This window comes from Danio aesculapii, chromosome 5 (genome assembly GCF_903798145.1).
Source record: "Danio aesculapii chromosome 5, fDanAes4.1, whole genome shotgun sequence".
NCBI lineage: Eukaryota > Metazoa > Chordata > Actinopteri > Cypriniformes > Danionidae > Danio > Danio aesculapii.
Window position 1 is genome coordinate 13,283,644 of NC_079439.1, and position 20,529 is coordinate 13,304,172.

Consider the following 20,529-nt stretch of genomic DNA (forward strand, 5'->3'; position numbering starts at 1 on the left):
CAAACTAAAATAAAAAACTTCCCTCAGAAGAAAGAATATTATCAGAAATACTGTAAAAATTCCTTGCTCTTTTAAACATTACTTGGGAAATCAAAAATTCACAGGAGTCCTCATAATTTTAATAAAAATAAAAACAAGAGTTTATTTAAAAAACTAACTGAAACTGTATTGTGTACGTACAAAACTAACTTTAAAATTACACCTTAAACATCCTTCCTTTTCGTCTTTGTAAATGTATTTAATACATACTGTAAGCCTTTTAGAAGTAAATATATTTGTTTCGCACGGCCGGTTTTACGACAAGTGTTTGACCCGTACAGCACCTCAGAGTCTGTAATCTTGGTGCCATTGGTCAGATCAAGCCGGTCCTCCTCCTGTCATCCTCGCTGTCGCTCCTGCAACAAGTGAACATGACAGCAGCCAGTGACAACATTAAATACGACCCGAGCTGACACTTAAAAGTATTCATTTGTATACATTTTAACTCAATTTTAACTATTGCGTGTTTTGTGGTATGCTGTACTAAATTTGTATCTTATGATTTACCACGTATATGTAAACATTGCATGAAATATTAGGTCATGAAAATTGACTTGCAAGTCCTAGAAAAGTAATGGAATTTTTTAGTAAAAATGTGTATGAACCCTGACTAATATATATTGAGTTATTCAGTTATTAGAACAGTGAGATCAGATTTGAGAAGCGGTGAACCGATAATACTGCAAATGCGTAATTCAGCAGATGAATCGAACACAAATAGTGCATGACAGCCTGTTGTGACTGAACTAAACTTGGAACAACTGCAGTGCAGGTAAACCGAGGGCTTAAATGAAAAGATCTGGTCAAACGCATAACAGAAGGTCGTAATGGAATTTTCAAGAAACTTTTCAGATCATGGTAATATTTTAACTGACTGAAATTATGATTGCTGACTACATAAAGATCCGGTTCACGTTAAAGATCTGAACTTCCCATCATGACTGTGTATCTAACCTTAAAAGCAGCCTTTCACACATATTTTACCTAAGGCTGCAATCTTGTGGGCTGTTATGTTTGAATTTGGGGATGGGTAGATGGTAGTGGTAGATGGTAGTGTTCTTGTGTCAAAAAAAGTTGGTCTTTTTTTCTTTTTTTATTATCTTTGGTTGAGTATTTATTATACAATATTTATTCTGATGATTTTGAATCTTGCACCTAACAAATATCCTAATTTACAACAAAACAAAAAACTGAAACTAATAAAAACTAAACTAAAACTAAGCAATTTCAAAATATATAAACTTGTAAATCTACCTCTAAAACTAATTAACATTTACTGAATTTGAAAACAAAAAGTCAAAACGAAATAAAAACTAAAACTAATGAAAAATCCAAAACTATTTTAACCTTGAACAGTATGTGGTCCATTGACACCTTTATAATTGAAATTTCTGTCTTGTTAATGTCCTCTCTTGTAACCCGTAGGTCCCTCTGCTGTTCCGGGCTTTGGTCCAGCTGGGCTGCATGTGTATGGTCAATAAATACGTGGTAAGAGACCTTGCTGGCAGAGAGGCGGATACCTTTGACCTGGAGCACCTAGAGATGAGATCCTTGGCCCAGTTCAGCTACCTCGAGCCAGGTGACCCAATCACATGTAGCTTAGTTATCTATTTTTGCACTTTTGTAATGCATCTGTTCAGTGGCTGATATGCTTCAATATGTTTGAGTTAAAGGGAAGGTTCACAGAAACAATTTATTTAGCTCTTCCTCAAGTGGTTCTAAAACAGTTATGAGTTTCTTTCTTCTGTTGAACACAATTTTAATATTTTGCAAAAGCAGAAGCATTTTCATTTTTTGGTAAACTATCCATTTAAATGCAGTGATGATTTGTGTGTTACAGGCAGTGTAAGGCACATCTACCTGTACCATCACAGTCAGGGTCATAAGGCTCTCTTTGGCCTCTTCATACCGTCGCAACGCAAAGCCAGCATCTTTGTTCTGGACACGGTAAGGTCTACATTTCAATTTAAAACATGTCAAACTCAAAACACAAAAAAGTGAGTTTCAGCACACAGTTATTTACATAACATGATTTTTTTCTGTTTCCTAAAGTTGAAGTGCAGATTTTTGTTCCAGATGCACACAACACAAGCCACACGTCATGCTTCAGTCATTTGTTTTTGCTGCTGCTACATCTTTATTGTCAGGTTGTTGTGTTATGACCTACAGAGATAAAGTGGTTTATCTGCTTAAACTAATTATTAAGGCAGTCAGCCAAAAACAAAAGGCTGTAAAGCAAGTACCTAAAAACCCCATTGGCGGTGCCTAAAACACCTTGCCATGTGGTTTGTTGCTTTGATGAAATGGCAATGACCAGATAAAATTTTTAATAATAATCACATTTCCTCCAAACAGTGTAGTTTACCAGCCTCATTGTAGATTAAATGAATGATTTTAAAGAAATGTCCATTAAATTATATTGTTAGCTAGGATTTGTTTGATGACCAAGAAACGGTGGTTGCATGATTTAGAGAAAAAATATATAAAATTGTAATTTAAAAAAAAAAAAAGTTGTGCTTGTGAATTTATTTTAAAGAGCCCCGTTATGGGTTTCGAAAATGACCTTCCATGTAGTGTGTAACAGCTCTAAGTGAAGTGAAATATCCAGCTAAGGCGTAAATCTGAAAGTGCGTCGTGTTTAAAATTATCGATTCATCTATAAAAGAGTCGACTCATAGTGGTTCAAATGAATCATAGGGGTTACAAACCTTTAGCTGCGTTCGCTTCAGCAATCTACAGGCTTACAACAGGGGATTCGTCAGCCGTTTGTTAAAGGAAGGATCAGAAAAGACGAATGTATGTTGCATGTTGATGTATGGGACTTTGTCAGAACTTGACACAGTAACTTTATCAGTACACAGCTCATATGGATCAGTTCTTTCCTCCATTTCACAAATGTAAGTAAGTGCAATTAAAATGGCTGCCTCTTTGTTTTCGCTAGCTTGCAAATTATGTATTTAATTGTGTTTTGTTACTTGTAACCGCATGCACTGGATCTGGTTAACTCTTTATATTCTCATATCGTGTCTAAAGCCACATTAAAAACGCGACACGTGCCGCTTTGTTTACGGATTTAAACATATTTGTGAGCTCGCGATCCTCTGCCAGTTGTAGTTGCTATGGCCACCATCAGCTGTTCAGACTGGGTCATCAGACCAAGGGGTTAGGAAACAAATTATTCTCTGAACAAATCATATGGGAGTCGTTGGGATAATTATGTAAAAATAAATGCATATTATAAGACAGTGAAAGTGTTTTTTGACCTTGCATGCATGTCAGCCTGTTGTCGAAGACCCCCAAAACCAAAATATGACCTTTTATAATGCAAAATAGGGGCTCTTAAAAAAAAAAAAAGATAAAATCCTGTTGGGTTATATTGCTAGACAATTAGACCAAGCATGTTGTATTTAAATATAAATCAAAATAACAAATATGACTATTGCAATATTTTAATGCAACTAAAATATTTAAATATAAATTATAGTTGGTTTAAGTTAAATATGGTTACCTAATTTCTTAATTCTCAAATGTTAAAGATCTGAAAGTGCTATAGACACTTCTCATGTTTAAGTTTGGTGAAATCATTGCTTTAAGGCACCTAAACTTAAAAGCAGACATGGAGTTGTGTATCATCATAAGCTGTTTGTCTGTAAAAGATCACAATGCTTAACTTTGAAACACATTTGACCTTTTATCATTTGATACATTGGACCTATTTGGCATTTTATGCTACTAAAATTGACATCAAATGTAGGTCCGCAGTAATCAGATGCCCAACCTGAACTCACTGTACGGAGCCGAGCGCACAGCACTGCTGGAGAAAACCACAGAGGACCTTCTGCCACCTGAGAAACATCTGTTTGAAGTACGTGCTGAAAATGACATCAAAGCCATCTACCGTGCACTGCAGCGCATCCTCCTCAACTACAAGGTAAAGCCTGAACTTGTTATGAAACCCTTAAGTGTTGTTCAAATTGACTACCCTTTTGTTATGTTAGTGGCTGTTTTTGACCCATTGTCTTCCATAATAATAACTTTTTTTAATTGCAAACCTTTGACACCATATAATCATATACTCTTGATTTTTGGTGGTTTTCCCAGTTAGGAAAAGGTACAATTTGTAATTTTTCAGTCAATCAATCAATTTTTCAGTCAATGGGGCAAAAACAGCCCCCAACAATCACCTCAGAGTGGATAAAAAAATCCCTAACAGCACACAAGGGTTAAAACACAGAAAACTCAACAGCACAGTCAAACAGAGAATCAACAGTTGTGTTTTTGTATGTGTGCAGGAGGAGCGGCGCGGTCCGACCCTGATCGCTGTTCAGTCTAACTGGGAGCTGCGGCGTCTGGCGGCCGGTATGACTGTACTGGAGGAGTTCCCGGTGGTGCCGGTTCACGTTATAGATGAGATCAGCTATAATGTACTGGACTGGCAAAGGCACGGAGCTCGACGCATGATTAAACACTACCTGAACCTGGACAGCTGCCTCTCACAGGCTTTTGATATGGCCAGGTACATTGCGTGTTTTTGTCATAGTTTTTATTTATATTACATTTAATTGATCAGGGTGGAAATCCATCATTGTATTTATTTTTGATGATTTCTTCTATATAATCCTCTGTACAACTGTGCACTTATTAACCTCAAAGAAATGACTTAAAATCTTAATATTCAGTGTTTGTTTTTGGATGAGTTATGGGAATGTTTTTATTATTATTATTATTATTAATTTTTATTTATTTTTTACATTTTTAAATTTGTAGGTTATTACAATTGGACCTAGTTAAGATTTAAAAAACGTTTTTGAAGCCCTTTAGCTGCTGCATTTATTTGATCATAAAAACGGAAATGTATTATCATTTTAAAAAATTATCACATTGCATTTTCTATTTCTATTTATTTATTTTAGCAAGTACTTTAACTGAAACTTGCACCAGTTTTCCTCTTTCGCACCAGACACTTCTTTTACAATCACTCTCTGTCTAAAAAAACAACATTGTGCATTTATGGCATCTATTTCACCCAGGTAAGTAGGCTTGACAAACCACCTGTTAAAACACCTCACCCTTCCTTACTCTGGCACTTAATTCTCTGAGCACTAACAGTTCCTCTGTATTATTAGGACTTCTTGTGTATATTGTCACTTCTTTTGAATCGCTGAATGCCTTCTCAATTGTAAGTCAGACAAAAGCGTCTGCTAAATGACTAAATCTATATTCTGTTTGAGTATGTTCATTCATTCATTTTCATTTCAGCTTAGTCCCTTTATTAATCAGGGATCGCCACAGCGGAATGAACCGCCAACTTATCTAGCATATGTTTTATGCTGCGGATGCCCTTCCAGCTGCAACCCATCACTGGGAAACATCCATAAACACTCATTCATACACACTACGGACAATTTTAGCTTACCCAATTTACCTAGACCGCATGTCTTTAGACTTGTGGGGGAAAACGGAGCACCCAGAGAAAATCCATGCGATCATGGGGAGAACATGCAAACTCCACACAGAAATGCCAACTGCCAACTACCCACTGCACCACAAGAAGCCCTGTTTGAGTATATTTTTAAATGTAATTTAGGGTGTTTTCACACCTGCCTTATTTAGTTCTGTTGAATCACACTAGAGTTTGTTTTCCCTCTTGGTGCGGTTTGTTTGGGTAGGTGTGAGTGTAGCAATCGCACTCAAGTGCACACCAAAAGCGTACCAAAAAACTGTACAGAGACCTCCTTAAAGAGGATGACCATGTCGCAGTTTAGCTTAATTAATTCACGCGTCCTCCTGAAGTGACTTGCGATGCGCCTTCGCCGTTTGCAATGCATTTAAACATTGTTTTCCAGCTGCGGCCATGCTTCATTCTCGAAATGTATAGTTTGTCTAAGTGACGTATGCAAACTATATATAACATACTATGACCAGAGATACAATCAGCAAGCGCAGTCGTCCCTCCCCAGTAAAAAGCGCCATTTTGTGTCTGCCAGTTTGTTTACTTGTAAGATTGCATTGGCATTTTCTTGCACATTAATTGTGACCAATCAAAAAGCAGTTTAGGAAATACGTTCAACAACATCTGGCCAATGAGGGATGTGGATTTTGTCACATGACTGCATTTTGTTTTTTTTCAACTGGTTTGGACCAAAGCAATCAGTGTGGTGTGAAAAGGACCCAAAGCAGCAGAAAAATGCTATTATGTATGGTTTGTTGCCCTTGGTCCAAACCAAATGAACCAAAGCCCAGATGTGAAAGCACCCTAATCTTGTGCTGTCAACTGAACTCAAACTTTGGAAAGATTGTGATTTTGTTGTTGTTTTTCCTCATACAATAACCCATTAAAACCCTCCAAAAATCAAAAAGCATGCTGTCTTCTGACTCATGTCCTGTAATGTTGTTTTTTTTCTCTCTCTCTCTACAGGTATTATCACCTGCCTGTAGGAAACCTGCCTCAGGACATTTCTATATTTGGATCAGATCTATTTCTTGCGCGTCATCTGAGAAAGCACAACCACCTGTTGTGGCTCTCACCCACGGCACGGCCAGACCTCGGGGGAAAAGAGGCTGACGACAGCAGATTGGTGATGGAGAGTGATGAGAGAGGCTCCATGGAAATTAATAGCCAGGGCTGCTACTCCACGGGTAAGCAAACTGAGGCCAGTGCTATTAGACATAGAAGAAAAATACTGCAGATCTGATTAATGCAGGCTTACTGTGTTTGTGGCAGAAGATGGCAGTATAACCTAAATATCCACTTTTGTTTAATTCTGTATTTCTGCCTTGTAGAATAGCTACATTATATTTAAATTGTAAAAAAGAGCATTATTAAAATTTATTGAATTCAGTAGGTTTAAAATTGTGGCAAATTATGATTTCTAGTATTTGTGTTTTATACTTGAATGTGAATTTAAATATAGATTGCATTAAGTCAGTGAATGCCCTCACAGGGATAGGTTTGAGTGTGTTTTTGTGACCTATTAAGACACCAATTAATATGATGACATGGCTATACACAGATTTTACAAGGAGAAGGTGACATGCAAGGACATTGCCCATGTCCCCATTTTGTAAAAGGCTTATGAATCTTACAGAATGAGTACAAACAATTTCCTGTAAGGGTAGGGTTTATGGATAGGATAAGGGTAGCGTGGAAGAAAATACAGTTTGTACAGTATAAAAAACAATGCAGTGTCCCCACAATTCACAAAAACAAATGTCTTTGTGTATCAGATTAAAGAGATAGTTCACTCAAAAATAAAAATGTAATCACTATTTACACTCCCTGAAGTAATTCCAAACCTTTAAGAGTTTCTTATGTTGAGCATGAAAGAAGATATTTTGAGGAAAACTGAAAACCTGTAACCATCGACTTCCATAATAGGAAAAACAAATACTATGGAAGTCATTGGTAACAGGTTTCCAGCAATTTTCTAAATTTCTTCGTTTGTGTTTAACAGAAATAAGAATCTCATAAAGGTTTTAAACAAGTAAAGGGTGAGTAAATGGATGATAGAATTATCATTTTGGGTTGAACCATCCCTTTAATATATTACTTCTGAAAACCCATGAAGAGCTTTGGCTTTGTTTTCCAGTTTGTGTGGAGCTGGACATTCAGAGTTTGGCGGTAAACACCATTCTGCAGTCTCAGCATGTAAACGACATGGAGGGCGGAGCCAGCATGGGGGTCAGCTTTGATGTCATTCAGCATGCATCACTGGAGGAAATGATGTCAGGGAATCAGGGGGCAAATGCGGTGGCCAGCTATGACGAGACTGCACTCTGCTCCAACACGTTCAGGTATGTTATAAGGTTTGTATAAGCCAGCAAACAATCTCATTCTGTTCAAGAGGTTTCTCACTCTTTTCTGTTATCGTGCAGGATTCTGAAGAGTATGGTTGTTGGTTGGGTTCGAGAAATCACACAATATCATAACGTCTATGCTGATAACCAGGTGATGCATTTTTATCGGTGGTTGCGCTCACCCAGTTCTCTACTGTACGACCCGGCCCTGCACCGCACACTGCTTAATATGATGAAGAAGATCTTTCTACAGTGAGTACAAATTACGGAGTGCCACTCTCTGAAGACAATGTGATGACTGGGGTTAAAGAAAGTCACTTTATTGAGGTGCTCTCACAACAGTCAAATTTTGCAGGCTAAAAGGTCTGTTGTCTACAGCAGTGTTTCCCAACCCTGTTCCTGAAGGCACACCAACAGTCCACATTTTCAAGCTCTCCCTAATCAAACACACCTGAATCATCTTATCATAACATCAGAAGAGACTCCAAAACCTGAAGTTAATGGGTCATATAACGGAGACATCCAAAATATGTACTGTTGGTGTGCCTCCAGGAACAGGGTTGGGAAACACTGGTCTACAGTGTAGCTATGAGTGTAGCACACGTAGAAGTCAATTTTAAATCAAGCAGTTCTGTGTTCATAAAAACAGCCATTGATACTAAGGATGCACCGAATTTTCATCCACCAAAAATTATTAGCTGAAAAATTTAGGTATAATAATTTAATATAATTTTCTATGCATGAAGCACACATGCTCACCAGAAAACAAAGTCTGCTCAAATAACGCGCTGACACTACATTTCTGTGTAGTATGCTTGTTAAACTTTTGAATTTTGAAAAGTTTAGAATTTCTTGGAAAGAAGAAAAAAAAAAAAACAGGTAAAAATATTTGCCTAAAATAGCTATGCTGCACCGCACTTCAAGATCACATGTTCTTGCCCTGGACGCAGAAAGCCATATGCTATGACACACGTTCATTTCAGCTAAGCATACTGTCAATTAGCTTGTGCACAAACCGCAGTCAAAGTTGAAAAATAATATATATATATTAATATAATAATATATTTCGCTCAAAATATTTTGCTCTGTGGATATACTTATAAAAAAGTCCTGTCATCGCAGATATAATTATCTATGCATGATGCACACATGCTCAAAAGAAGGGCAAAGTCTGCTCAAATATTACGCTGACAGGACATTTCTATGTAGTATAATTGTTAAAACTTTTGGTTTTGGAGCCGAAAAAGAAATACGGGTAAAAATATTACCAGAAAAAAGGCTATGCTGTGCTGCAGTGACCAGCAATGTTCACTGCGCTGGTTTCACTCTCCCTTCAGCCTTTGTGACTGGGCAGTGTAAAGTGGCTTTCACACTGGACGCAGAAAGCACTGCGCTATGAAACGCATTCATTTCAGCAGAGCACACTGTCAACTAGCTTGCGCACGAACCACAGTCAAAGTTTAACATAATAATTAATTTTTTTTTAATATTTTACTCTGTGGATATATTTAAGCAGAAAATCGTCTGCTCCAATAACGCGCTAACAGGACATTTCTATGCAGTATACTGGTTCCTGCTGCTTGCAATAACACTAATGTGCTATCATGGCAACACTGGTAAAATGACGCCTCTTGACTCATTCACTGTCAATAAAATGTTACCGTTAATAAGATGTGGTTTAGTTAAATTAAACAATTCTTACAATATAACTTTATAGTTTTTAATAAAATAATAAATGATAACTACAAAATATTTTTGTTTTATGGCAAAGTACAAACGTTTTAGTTTTGGCCCAGAATTTTCATTTCGAAACATCCCTAATTAAATCTATTAAGCCATTGTGAAATCTCTAAGGGAAAAACCTTTACCCTATTGTTAATTCTCATTATTTCCAACTTGAGAATGTTACCACACATGTATTTCATACACCAATGCGTTTATAAAACTGTTAGTCCTCCATGATCTCTTCCTCTGCTCTTCCTGCACAGCTTTCAGTCACAATGACATGAGACAATGGTGGAATTAGGCACTGGATTGTTTCACACTGGCTGTCTTAATTTGTTGTCAGAAAAAACTGACTACAAACAGAGCACTTCTTAGCCATGGTTTATTTTTGCTGGTGTCTAATTCACATCACGAGTTATGACATCATGCAGGCACCAGAAGTGATAAGTTTTTAATCAACATGTAGTCAGAGATGTTTCTTGTCCACAACACAAGAATTTACAGTGACTATTGTTACAGCCAAAAAAAGTAGTCTGAACATTAGATGCTATTGTATGTGATTTGGTGAATACTTTCCCCCCAAGTAAGCATCTCATATTAAACCCTTCAGACTCGTGGCAGAGTTTAAGCGCTTGGGATCATCTGTGATCTATGGAAACTTCAACCGTCTCATCCTCTGCACCAAGAAACGACGCATTGATGACGCCATTGCATATGTGGAGTACATCACTAACAGGTTTCAAATCCGTTTAATATATATACATTTCAAATTCTCATTTAGACTTCTGAAATCCTTGGTTTTAGATTATTCAGATATAATTTTTGTTGGCTGTTTCTCTCGACTTCAGTATCCACACAAAGGAGATCTTCCACTCCCTGTCCATCACATTTTCCCGCTGTTGGGAGTTTCTGCTGTGGATGGATCCCGCTAACTGTGGAGGAGTGAAGGGAAAGCTGCCCTCCAGCCTTCTGTATGGAGAGGTAAAGCAATTTGTTCTTCCTTAAAAGCTGGGTTTACACTTGGCAGGTTTGATTAAAATAAACCACAGTGGGATTTCTATTTATTTATTTATTCGAAATATGTCAACGCTGCCATCACAACCTTTGTAGGAACCAAACAAACAGACCAAGAACATTGAAAAGATGGTTTTTGGTGCACTTATAAATGAATATCTGCCACTGTTTTTACTCTTTTTACAGATTTTAACATTCGAAAAGCAATTTTCATATTATGATCTTTATGATAAAAATGCATTGTTTGAGTTTCAGTATTTTGTTTTCCTACTCTAGCATGACAGTGAAAAGAAGAAAAAGAAAGATGGCGCAGAAGAAGACGGAAGCGATGATGAAGATGAACATGAAGAAAACCAAGAGGAAGATGAAGAGCAGGACGGGGAGGAAGACGTGGAGGATCTGATTGAAAGTAACTGGAACATCATGCAGTATCTTCCTCAGACGGCCTCCTGTCAGAAATACTTTCTCATGATCATTTCAGGTAACATTGCTGCTTTTTTATGGGATGCATGTACACGTTTAAATTTCGTGTGTTGCCTTGGTGAGCATAAGTGTCTTCTTACACTGTAAAATAATACTTCATCTTGTCGGTGCCTATGGCGTAGTGGAAAGTGCACAGACACATGCACTCCTGTTTTCGCGGCGACTCAGGTTTGATTCCCGCCTCGTGGTCCCATGCCGATCTTTCCCCTCTCTCTGCTCCCCACACTTTCCTGTCAATTCTCTCCACTGTCCTGTCAAAATAAAGGTGAAAAGCCCTAAAAAAATAAATAATAATAATACTTAATCTTGAATATTACTTAATACTTAGATTAGCCTTCTGTGAAATTTAAACTTTTTATATTATTATTCAAATATTTCCTACGATGGCGTTTTAGTGCCACATATAAAAAAAGTTACGAGAATAAAATCAAAATGTTACTCGAATAGTCTCAATATTATGGGATTAAATTTGTTTTCTTTTTTATTACAAATATTTCCTACGATGTGTTGTAAAAAAATTAATGAGTGAAGAGAAGAGAACCCAGTGCAGGAGACTTAAAACAAGCAGAATTCCTTTGAGACGTGTTGGTTAATCTGCAGTCATACAGCGTCTTCAAGAAGTCCAAATGTCTGCAAGAGCCTATTGGAGGTCTGCAGTCTGCGAGTTTTATCACAAGTCTGATTTGAGACAAAGATGTCTCGTCTATAATGTCTTCTTAGGAGAAGGGGAGATGGCTAAACAAAGCATCCAAATTCAGTTTTGGAGTCAGCATGATAACCAGCATATAGGTGTTAGAAACCGGCCCAGCTACTGACCAGATGAGTTAATCAACAAAAGGGTTTCTTTAGCATGAAAGCATCACCCGAAGACAAAGGCATAATCGTTAAAAGTCTGCCCGTAGCATTTGCATCACTTTGGCTCAGCCAGTAGTCAGAAAGAACCAAAGGTTTAATGTCTTTCATGGCTGGGCTGTAATGAAATGATATAATCAAAAACCAAATAATATAACTTTTGAGTTATATGTAGATTAATGTTTATTTGAAACTAGATTATATAAATGTATATTTCCACAGATGGAATTTTAATGCCATGTAAAAATAAGTTACAAGAATAAAGTCAAAATGTTACTCGAATAGTCTCAATATTACGAGAATAAATGTTAATTTTTTTTTAATTCAAATATTTCTTGCGATGGCGTTTTAGTGCCACGTAAAAAAAAAAAAAAAGTGACAAGAATAAAGTCAAAATGTTACTCGAATAGTCTTAATATTACGAGAATAAATGTAAATAATTTTTTTTATTCAAATAATTCCTACGATGATGTTTTAGTGCCACGTAAAAAAGTTAAGAGAATAAAGATAAGATGTTACAAAATAGTCTCAATATTATGAGAATATAGCTGTAGTGATTCAAGATTATATTGCAATATTTTGAGAAAACGTGTAGTAAAATGGGTTTGGAGGATTTGGTAAATCCTACTTAAAGGTTAGAATTCAAATAAAGACATTCTTTGTCTTATAATTAGTAAAAAGACACTCCTTTGTAAATGGTAAATATATATAATTTAAAGAATTAAAAACCTGCTAAGGTAGCCCCTTTAAGAATTGTATTTTAAAGCTTCATTTCCAGCACTATTACTTTAGTCTTCAGAGTCACATGATCTTTCAGAATCTTAATCACTACGTGAGCCACGTGTGTGGGTTGTAGACTCCGTCTCATGCTACCACTAGAGTGAAAGCACCACCAGCATTCAAAAGTGACCAAAACAGCAGCCAGAAAGCATAGGAACAGAGAAGTGGTCTGTAGTCAACACCAGCAGAACCACTCCTTAAAGCTGCGGTCACACTGGGCTTTTCCTCCCATAGACATTCATTTATACGCACGCAAATGCGTCAGACCGGAAACGCAAGGTCATGTGTCAAGTTTCGCATGTCGCTGCGCTGCAAAGTTCAAGCTTGGTAAACTCTGACCTGCGAAATCGGATCACTTGACTGCGTGAGACCAATCGAGGATCAAAACATGACCTCTCTGGACAGAAATTTAAAACATGGAGCAATCGCTCACTTTTTTTAATTTCTAATCGTCTTTTTTAATCCCGCCCCTTTTCGTAGCGCCGTGCGAATTTCGCACACACAAACTCCAGTGTGATGGCAGCTTTGTTTGAGTGTCTTTCTAATTGCCTATAATTTCCACCTGTTGTCTATTCCATTTGCACAATAGCATATGAAATTGATTGTCAATCAGTGTTGCTTCCTAAATGGGCAGTTTAATTTCACAGTAGTGTAATTCACTTGAAGTTAGATTGTGTTGTTTAAGTGTTCCCTTTATCTTTTAAGCAGTGTATTTGTGTGTTAGGGGTGTCAAAATAATTGTTTCTTCGGTGCACCACGATGCAGACATGGACAATTCGGTAGACTCATTTTTTTACTCTAATTGCAAAGCTTCATATCCAGCACCATTACTTCAGTCTTCAGAGTCACATGATCTTTCAGAGTCTTTCAGTCATTGCATTACATTTCTTCTATATTTCATTATAACGCATTTGCTGTTTGCAGCCTACATTGCAGCTGTTTATCACAGCATGAGACAAGAACTTCGGCGAAACGCCCCTGGAGCGACTCCCATTAAGAGACGAGGAGCAACACAGGCATCCCAGCAGCCATCTGGAGACGTCAGTGCACTTCCTGGTAAGACATAAGCTGATTTATCTTTGTCATTTAGAAAGTATCAAGTGCTCCTGTAATGGGTTATGTTTTTATTACTGTGTATTAACAGGAAGTCCTTAAGAGATTTATCCTGATGATTAATTAGGGCTGTTATTTTGCTTAAAATATTTGAATTTAACTTGGTCTAGAAGGAAGAGCTGAATGTCAGATAAGGAGAGAAAAAAAAAGATGATGCTGTATTTTATTTATTTACACACACACACACACGCACACACACACACACACACACACACACACATTTGACTAATTTATTTGGAATGACTAATACCAATTAAAGCAACACAGCATCCAAATAGTCTTGAAGAGCCCGTGATGTTTTGCAGTACAAGCAATAGATACAATCATTGAGTTTCTTTTGTGTGGCGATATTAAAACACTCAATCAAGTCTGCGCATAGCAGTAAGTTAATAAATTAAGGATAGAGATGGCATCGTCTTCTCTACATATGCAGACTGCCTATTATAGCAGACACAGAACAGTACTTTGCAATTTGTTTAGAGTCTTTTTTTACTGAGTCCGGCAATTTGTAGTCCCCTCACACACAGTTTATGGACATGTCCTAGGCTACCGTAGATTAAAATAACTAACTTTATGTTGTAGCCACAAACCTTCAGAGCATTTACTAAGGGTTGATTTTTATATATATATATATATATATATATATATATATATATATATATATATATATATATATATATATATATATATATATATATATATATATATATATATGTATATAAACAATTATAAAATAATATTATATTAAAAAAAAAATATATATATATATAATATTTTTTTTTTAATCATATTATTATTATTATTATTATAATTGTTTGGCATCATGTTTTATGTGTCTTTTAGTGTCATGTTAAAAAAAAATTATAAAGTTGCGAGAATAAATTGAAATGTTAAGAGAATTAACTTAAAATATTTTGACTTTAATAAATGAGAGTATTGCAAGATTTAGGCCATAATATTTTGAGAATATAGTTTAATTATTAAGAGAATTAACTTAAAATATTATTACTTTAAAAGCAAGATTAAAATCCAAATGTTACGAGAATAAAGTTTAAATATTATGAGAATAAATATAAAATATTATGACTTTAATCTCATAATATTTTAACTATAATCTCAAAATATTATGTGATTAAAATCGTAATAATTCTAGTTTATTCTCGTAATATTTCAACTTTGTTCTCGAAATCCACATCTTTATTTTGGAAATCCACATCTTTATTTCAACAAAAAAGTTGAAACATTACAAAAATAAACGTAAAATAGTATGAGAATAAAGTCGTAGTAATACATGATTAATTTTGCAATATTTTGAGGAAACAACATGTAGTAAAATGGGTGTCGACGTTTTGGTGAAATCTTACTTTAGGTTAGTTTTTTAGTTTAACTCTAATAATTTTTTATTATTATTATTATTTTATTTAGGTTATTTAACAATAAGGAAATTCTTTGTCTTTTGGCGCATCAGCACAGAGTTATAATTGCTAATAAGGATACTCCAGCAGTTACGTAGCAAATTAAATTTTTTCGAAGAAGAAAAAAGTCAGATATGGTGGAAATTGCCTCTTGTGCATTTATTAAAAACTGAAAATAAAGTCGGAATGTTACGAGAATAAAGTCGTTATATTTTAAAAATATAGTAAAAATATTATGACTCCATTCTCGAAACATTTCGAATTTATTCTCAATATTAAGACTTCATCTCGTAACTGTAGATTTTATTTTTTTAACTTATTGTTAAATATTTTACTTATTGTAGGAGACCTTTAATCAAAACCATGATCCTTCAAAAGAGGAAGCATTATGGAGGCATGTTAATGTTTATAATAATCACAATAAAAATGTTTCTTTCACATGTAAAACTGCTTTTTTGTGCTGTTGTAGGTTTAATTACTTTCTCCCAGGAGTATGTGTCGAGTGAACTCACACAGAACTTCTTCACCATCACTCAGAAGATTCAGAAGAAAGTGTCGAGCACTCGCAGTGTTACGCTCCCATCTGAGATGTTTCCTGTCCTTCCTGGCTCTCATTTGCCACTCAACAACCCTGCTCTGGAGTTCATCAAATACGTCTGCCAGGTTACCAATGCACACATTCTGCTTTTTATTTCAATTTTTGTAGCATTCTGTTATAAGTTTGGTAAATAGCCTGTTCTAAAAAGACTGAGGTTGTTCAGGTGGTGGGGGGGGGGAGGAAAAACTAATTGCAACAGTTTTTAAGTTTTTGTCTATAAAAAAAAAGCGCTTATCTTGCATTCAAAACTACAAGAAACTAATTCAGAATTATGAGCTTATGAATTCAAAATTGTGGGCAATGTCACAATGGGCAAAGTCACAATTTTGAGAGAGAGTTTATTCTGAATTGCAATATACAGTTGAAGGCAGATTTATTAATTATTTATTAGTTATATAATATTTTTTTTCACCACATTTCTAAACATAATAGTTCATTTATTCATTCATTTTCTTTTCGGCTTCGTCCCTTTATTAATCCAGGGTCGCCACAGTGGAATGAACCGCCAACTTATCCAACATGTTTTATGCAGCAGATGTCCTTCCAGCTGCAACCCATCACTGGGAAACATTCATGCACACACATTCACACTTATACACTACGGACAATTTAGCCTTCCCAGTTCACTTATACCGCATGTCTTTGGGGGACCGGAGCACCCGGAGGAAACCCACGCAAACACAGGGCGAACATGTAACTCCACACAGAAATGCCTTCTGACCCAGGCTTGAACCAGCAACCTTCTTGCTGTGAGGCGATTGTGCCACCCACTGCTCCACCGTGCTGCCCATTTTAACTAATTTCTAATAACTGATTTCTTTTATCTTTGCCATGATGACAGTACGTAATATTTTACAAGATATTTTTCAAGATATTAGTATTCAGCTTGTAATGACGTTCTGTAGACAATCAAAAAAAATAGTAAGCTAATAATTTTGACCTTAAAATATTTTTTTTTATTATTAAAAACTGCTTTTATTCTAGCCAAAATAAAACAAATAAGACTTTCTCCAGAAGAAAAATTTTAAAGGAAATAATGCAAATAATTCCTATAATTCTATAATACATTTATTTGGCAAATATTTTTAAAAAATAGGGCTAATAATTTAGACTTCAACTGTATGAAGGTTCTGAATTTTTTCACAGAATTTGTAGATATAAACATTAGCGTGTAATTGCAAAATGATAGATCAGTATTATATGATTTTAAACTCACGATTGTGACATAAAAGGGCCAATTGTTATTATTCTGTGGCAGAAAACAACCTTCCACAGACTTTTTTTCAAACAAAACGAAACTAAAAACACTTTCAAATGACAACATGAAGACAAAAGGACATACAATATAAGTACCAAGGTCACCAGATGAAATCTTGTCTTCATATACAGCAGGGAAAATAAGTATTGAACACGTCACTATTTTTCTCAGAAAACATATTTCTAAAGGTGCCGTTGACCTGAAATTTTCCCCAGATGTTGGTAACAACCAAAGAAATCTATAAATGAAAACAAAATAAAACTAATTAGTTTACAAATGAAGTTATGTGTAATAAAATGACGCAGGGAAAAAGTATTGAACACACAAAGAAAGGGAGGTGTAGAAAGACAGTGAAAGCCCAGACAGCAGCTGAAATCTCTCAGTAGTTCTTCAGCAACCCTCTGCCCTTTCTCATTGTAAATGAATATCAGCTGCTTCATCTACATTAGGATGATGAAGATGAAACCAGGGTGGACATTTCAGCAAGACAATGATCCAAAACAGCCAATGAACTCTCAAATGCTTTCACAGAAAGAAAATCAAGCTGTAATTTGGCCCAGCCAATCACCTGACCTGAATCCAGCAGAAAATACAAAATTAAGCTCAGATTTGATAGACAAGACTCACAGAATAATCAGGATTTTTTAGACTCTGTTGAAGTGCATGTGACTTCATTCTCCAAATGAGAGGCGTCTTTAAGCTGCCATCACCAAAAAAAGCCTTTTATATAAAGTATTGAATGCATTTCAGTAGTTCAGTTTATTCTCCTTGTGAAATTCCATTATTACATGTAACTCATTTTTCAGATTTTTTGTTTAGTTTTATTTTTATATTTAGGTTTTTAGCTAAATCTGGTTCAATTCCATGTCAACAGCTCCTTTAGAAATATTACTCCTAGCAAAATACATGACGTGTTTAATACCTTTCCTGCTGTATAAACATTTATGTTTGATCCGATTCTACCATACAAAGTTCTTTTAAGGATTTCGTACATATTAAAGATGGAAAATCTCTTGTATGAGGGTTATAGATATATATGAATTAAAGCAACACAAATTAAAACGTTACATTTCTTCTCAACCACCTTCTCCAGTATGAAGAAATTTTAAAGGATTGTTGTCTTAAGGAAAGGGTCAGTACTTCCATATCATAAACCTCTTTTTCAGTATCATGCCATTCACCTAGAGATGGAGGACCTTCCTTGTGCCATTTCTTTAAATGGTCCTTTTTACTCGTTTTTAGTAGTGCATTAAGGAGATACACAGTTTTAAAGTTACATTCCAGATTCAATCACATTATTGCATTTATCTCTTTATTCAGATCTTGCCTATAGGTGTGAATAATAATCACAGAGACTTGTTTTTAAAGCTGATATTTCTGTGTGGGACGTTCCTCCAGGTTCTCTCTTTGGACGCCAACATTGTCAATCAGGTGAACAAACTAAAGCGAGATCTACTGCGTTTGGTGGATGTTGGAGAGTTCTCAGAGGACGCCCAGTTTCGAGACCCCTGCAAGTCATACGTCCTGCCAGAGGTCATCTGTCACCACTGCAACTTCTGTCGAGACCTGGACCTCTGCAAAGACCCTGCAGTTTCACAGGTCACAGCATGACTCTTAATGTTACAGCTGATCCTTTATTTCAGTCTGCGGTTGAAGATTGGCTGCTCATTCATATTCATTCATACTCAGTCCTGGAAAAGTCATACAATTTTGTCATGATATTTTCCAGGCCTGGAAAAGTTTTGAAAAAACAAATAAACTCAAAATGTTTTGGAAAAGTCACAGAAGTATAATTCTTTTGAAAACACAAGCCAACATTTTTTAAATATTTTCACACAGACAGCAAGATATTTTCTAAAAACTATTTTACAGATATAAAAATAAACAAACTACATAGATTGTCACATATTTTTTGATATGCTGTAATAAATTGTAGAGTACATTTTTACTTATTTACCATGTGTATGTGTACATTAAATGTAAACATTACACAAAACATTGTCATGAATATTTACCTGAAAGTTTTGGAAAAGTCCTGAAATTTTAGCTGTAAAAATCTGTATGAACCCTGATGATGGTTTTAAGGGTTCACAAAAAAAATGGAAAGTTTGTTATTATTTACTCGCCCTCATGTCGTTTTAGTGCCCTGGGACTTTTGTTCATTTTCAGAACACAAATTAAGATATTTTAGAAGAAATTCTGGATCTCTCTTACCCTCCATAGACAGCAATGGTCCCAAACCGTTCAAAATCAAAAACAAAAACATTGATAACAAAGTGTTCTGGCACACAGAAAGTGTTCACATGGTTACAGTTGAACCACTGAAGTCAGATGGGATGTTTTTGGTTCATTTTCTGGAACCCTTGCTGTCTATGGAGGGTCAGAGTGCTCCAGGATTTCTTCTAGAATATCTTCATGTGTGTTCTGAATATTAATAAATATCTCAGGGGATTGAAACGACATGAGGGTGAGTAATTAAGAACACAATTTTCATTTTTTGGTGAAGTATAGAATGGGATAGTTCACCCAAAAAATGATTAATAATTTACCCACCCTTCCCTTTTCCCAAACATGTTTGAGTTTGTTCTTCAGTTGAACACAAAAGAGGATATTTTAATGAAAACTGGAAACCAGTAACTGATGACTTCCATACTGTATGTTTTTACTACTGTGGAAGTCAATGATTACAGGTTTTCAGCTTTCTTCAAAATGTTATGTTTTGTGTTCAACAGAAAAAAAAACACTTGAGGGAGATTAAATGTGAAACAAAATAAAATTGTGAACTATCCCTTTAAGAGGTCTTGCATTATTTACTTTTTTATATGTATATATTATTTATATGTAATTAGATTCTTTTTTTCTCTCTACGTTCAGGTTTCCTTTTTCAAGTAGTCAAGCTAGCCAAAATGCCACAATTTTCTTATTCATTCCTCTGCTCTTTCTTATGCAGGATGGTTCAGTTCTTCCGCAGTGGTTCTGTTCTAACTGTCAGGCTCAGTATGACACTGAGTCTATAGAAATGGCTCTGGTGGAGGCTCTGCAGAAGAAACTGATGAGTTACACACTGCAAGATGTGGTGAGGGAAACAAACAGCAGCATTTTCTTGTTTTGAGTGTAAAGTCTCACATTTGAATGTACATGGATCAAAGATGAAGGCTTTAGTTTAAAGCATTTTCATTTACATACATTTCAATGTGTCTTGTGGGATTTGATTTTCAGGTTCTTATTTTTTTTGAACATCATACATTTTTACCATCATTTACAGGACACCTGCTGAAAGGTCATTCATTGTAACTATAGTTTATATATCAATAATCTAGTCAGGCTTATTTTGAGCTAGAATCCTTTAAAAGACTATTTAAGAATCTCAGATTAGTCTCAAAATATAAAAAAAATGTCATTTTTATCTTCATACTCACCACCGTCCTTTTAATATCTACAATATAATCAAATTT

General features: G+C 35.5%; 1 protein-coding gene across 1 annotated transcript in view; it reads left to right on the plus strand.

Moving 5' to 3' along the window:
- The window catches only part of pole (polymerase (DNA directed), epsilon), a 54,831-nt gene that overhangs the window by 30,678 nt on the left and 3,624 nt on the right, over positions 1-20,529 (plus strand). The window contains exons 34-47 of the mRNA XM_056457402.1: positions 1,465-1,618; positions 1,880-1,986; positions 3,794-3,970; positions 4,332-4,555; positions 6,458-6,678; positions 7,629-7,833; positions 7,915-8,088; positions 10,172-10,297; positions 10,410-10,542; positions 10,852-11,056; positions 13,615-13,746; positions 15,688-15,881; positions 18,473-18,673; positions 20,025-20,150. Coding sequence (XP_056313377.1) covers positions 1,465-1,618; positions 1,880-1,986; positions 3,794-3,970; positions 4,332-4,555; positions 6,458-6,678; positions 7,629-7,833; positions 7,915-8,088; positions 10,172-10,297; positions 10,410-10,542; positions 10,852-11,056; positions 13,615-13,746; positions 15,688-15,881; positions 18,473-18,673; positions 20,025-20,150 — 2,379 coding nt within the window. The remainder of the gene's footprint in view (positions 1-1,464; positions 1,619-1,879; positions 1,987-3,793; positions 3,971-4,331; positions 4,556-6,457; positions 6,679-7,628; positions 7,834-7,914; positions 8,089-10,171; positions 10,298-10,409; positions 10,543-10,851; positions 11,057-13,614; positions 13,747-15,687; positions 15,882-18,472; positions 18,674-20,024; positions 20,151-20,529) is intronic.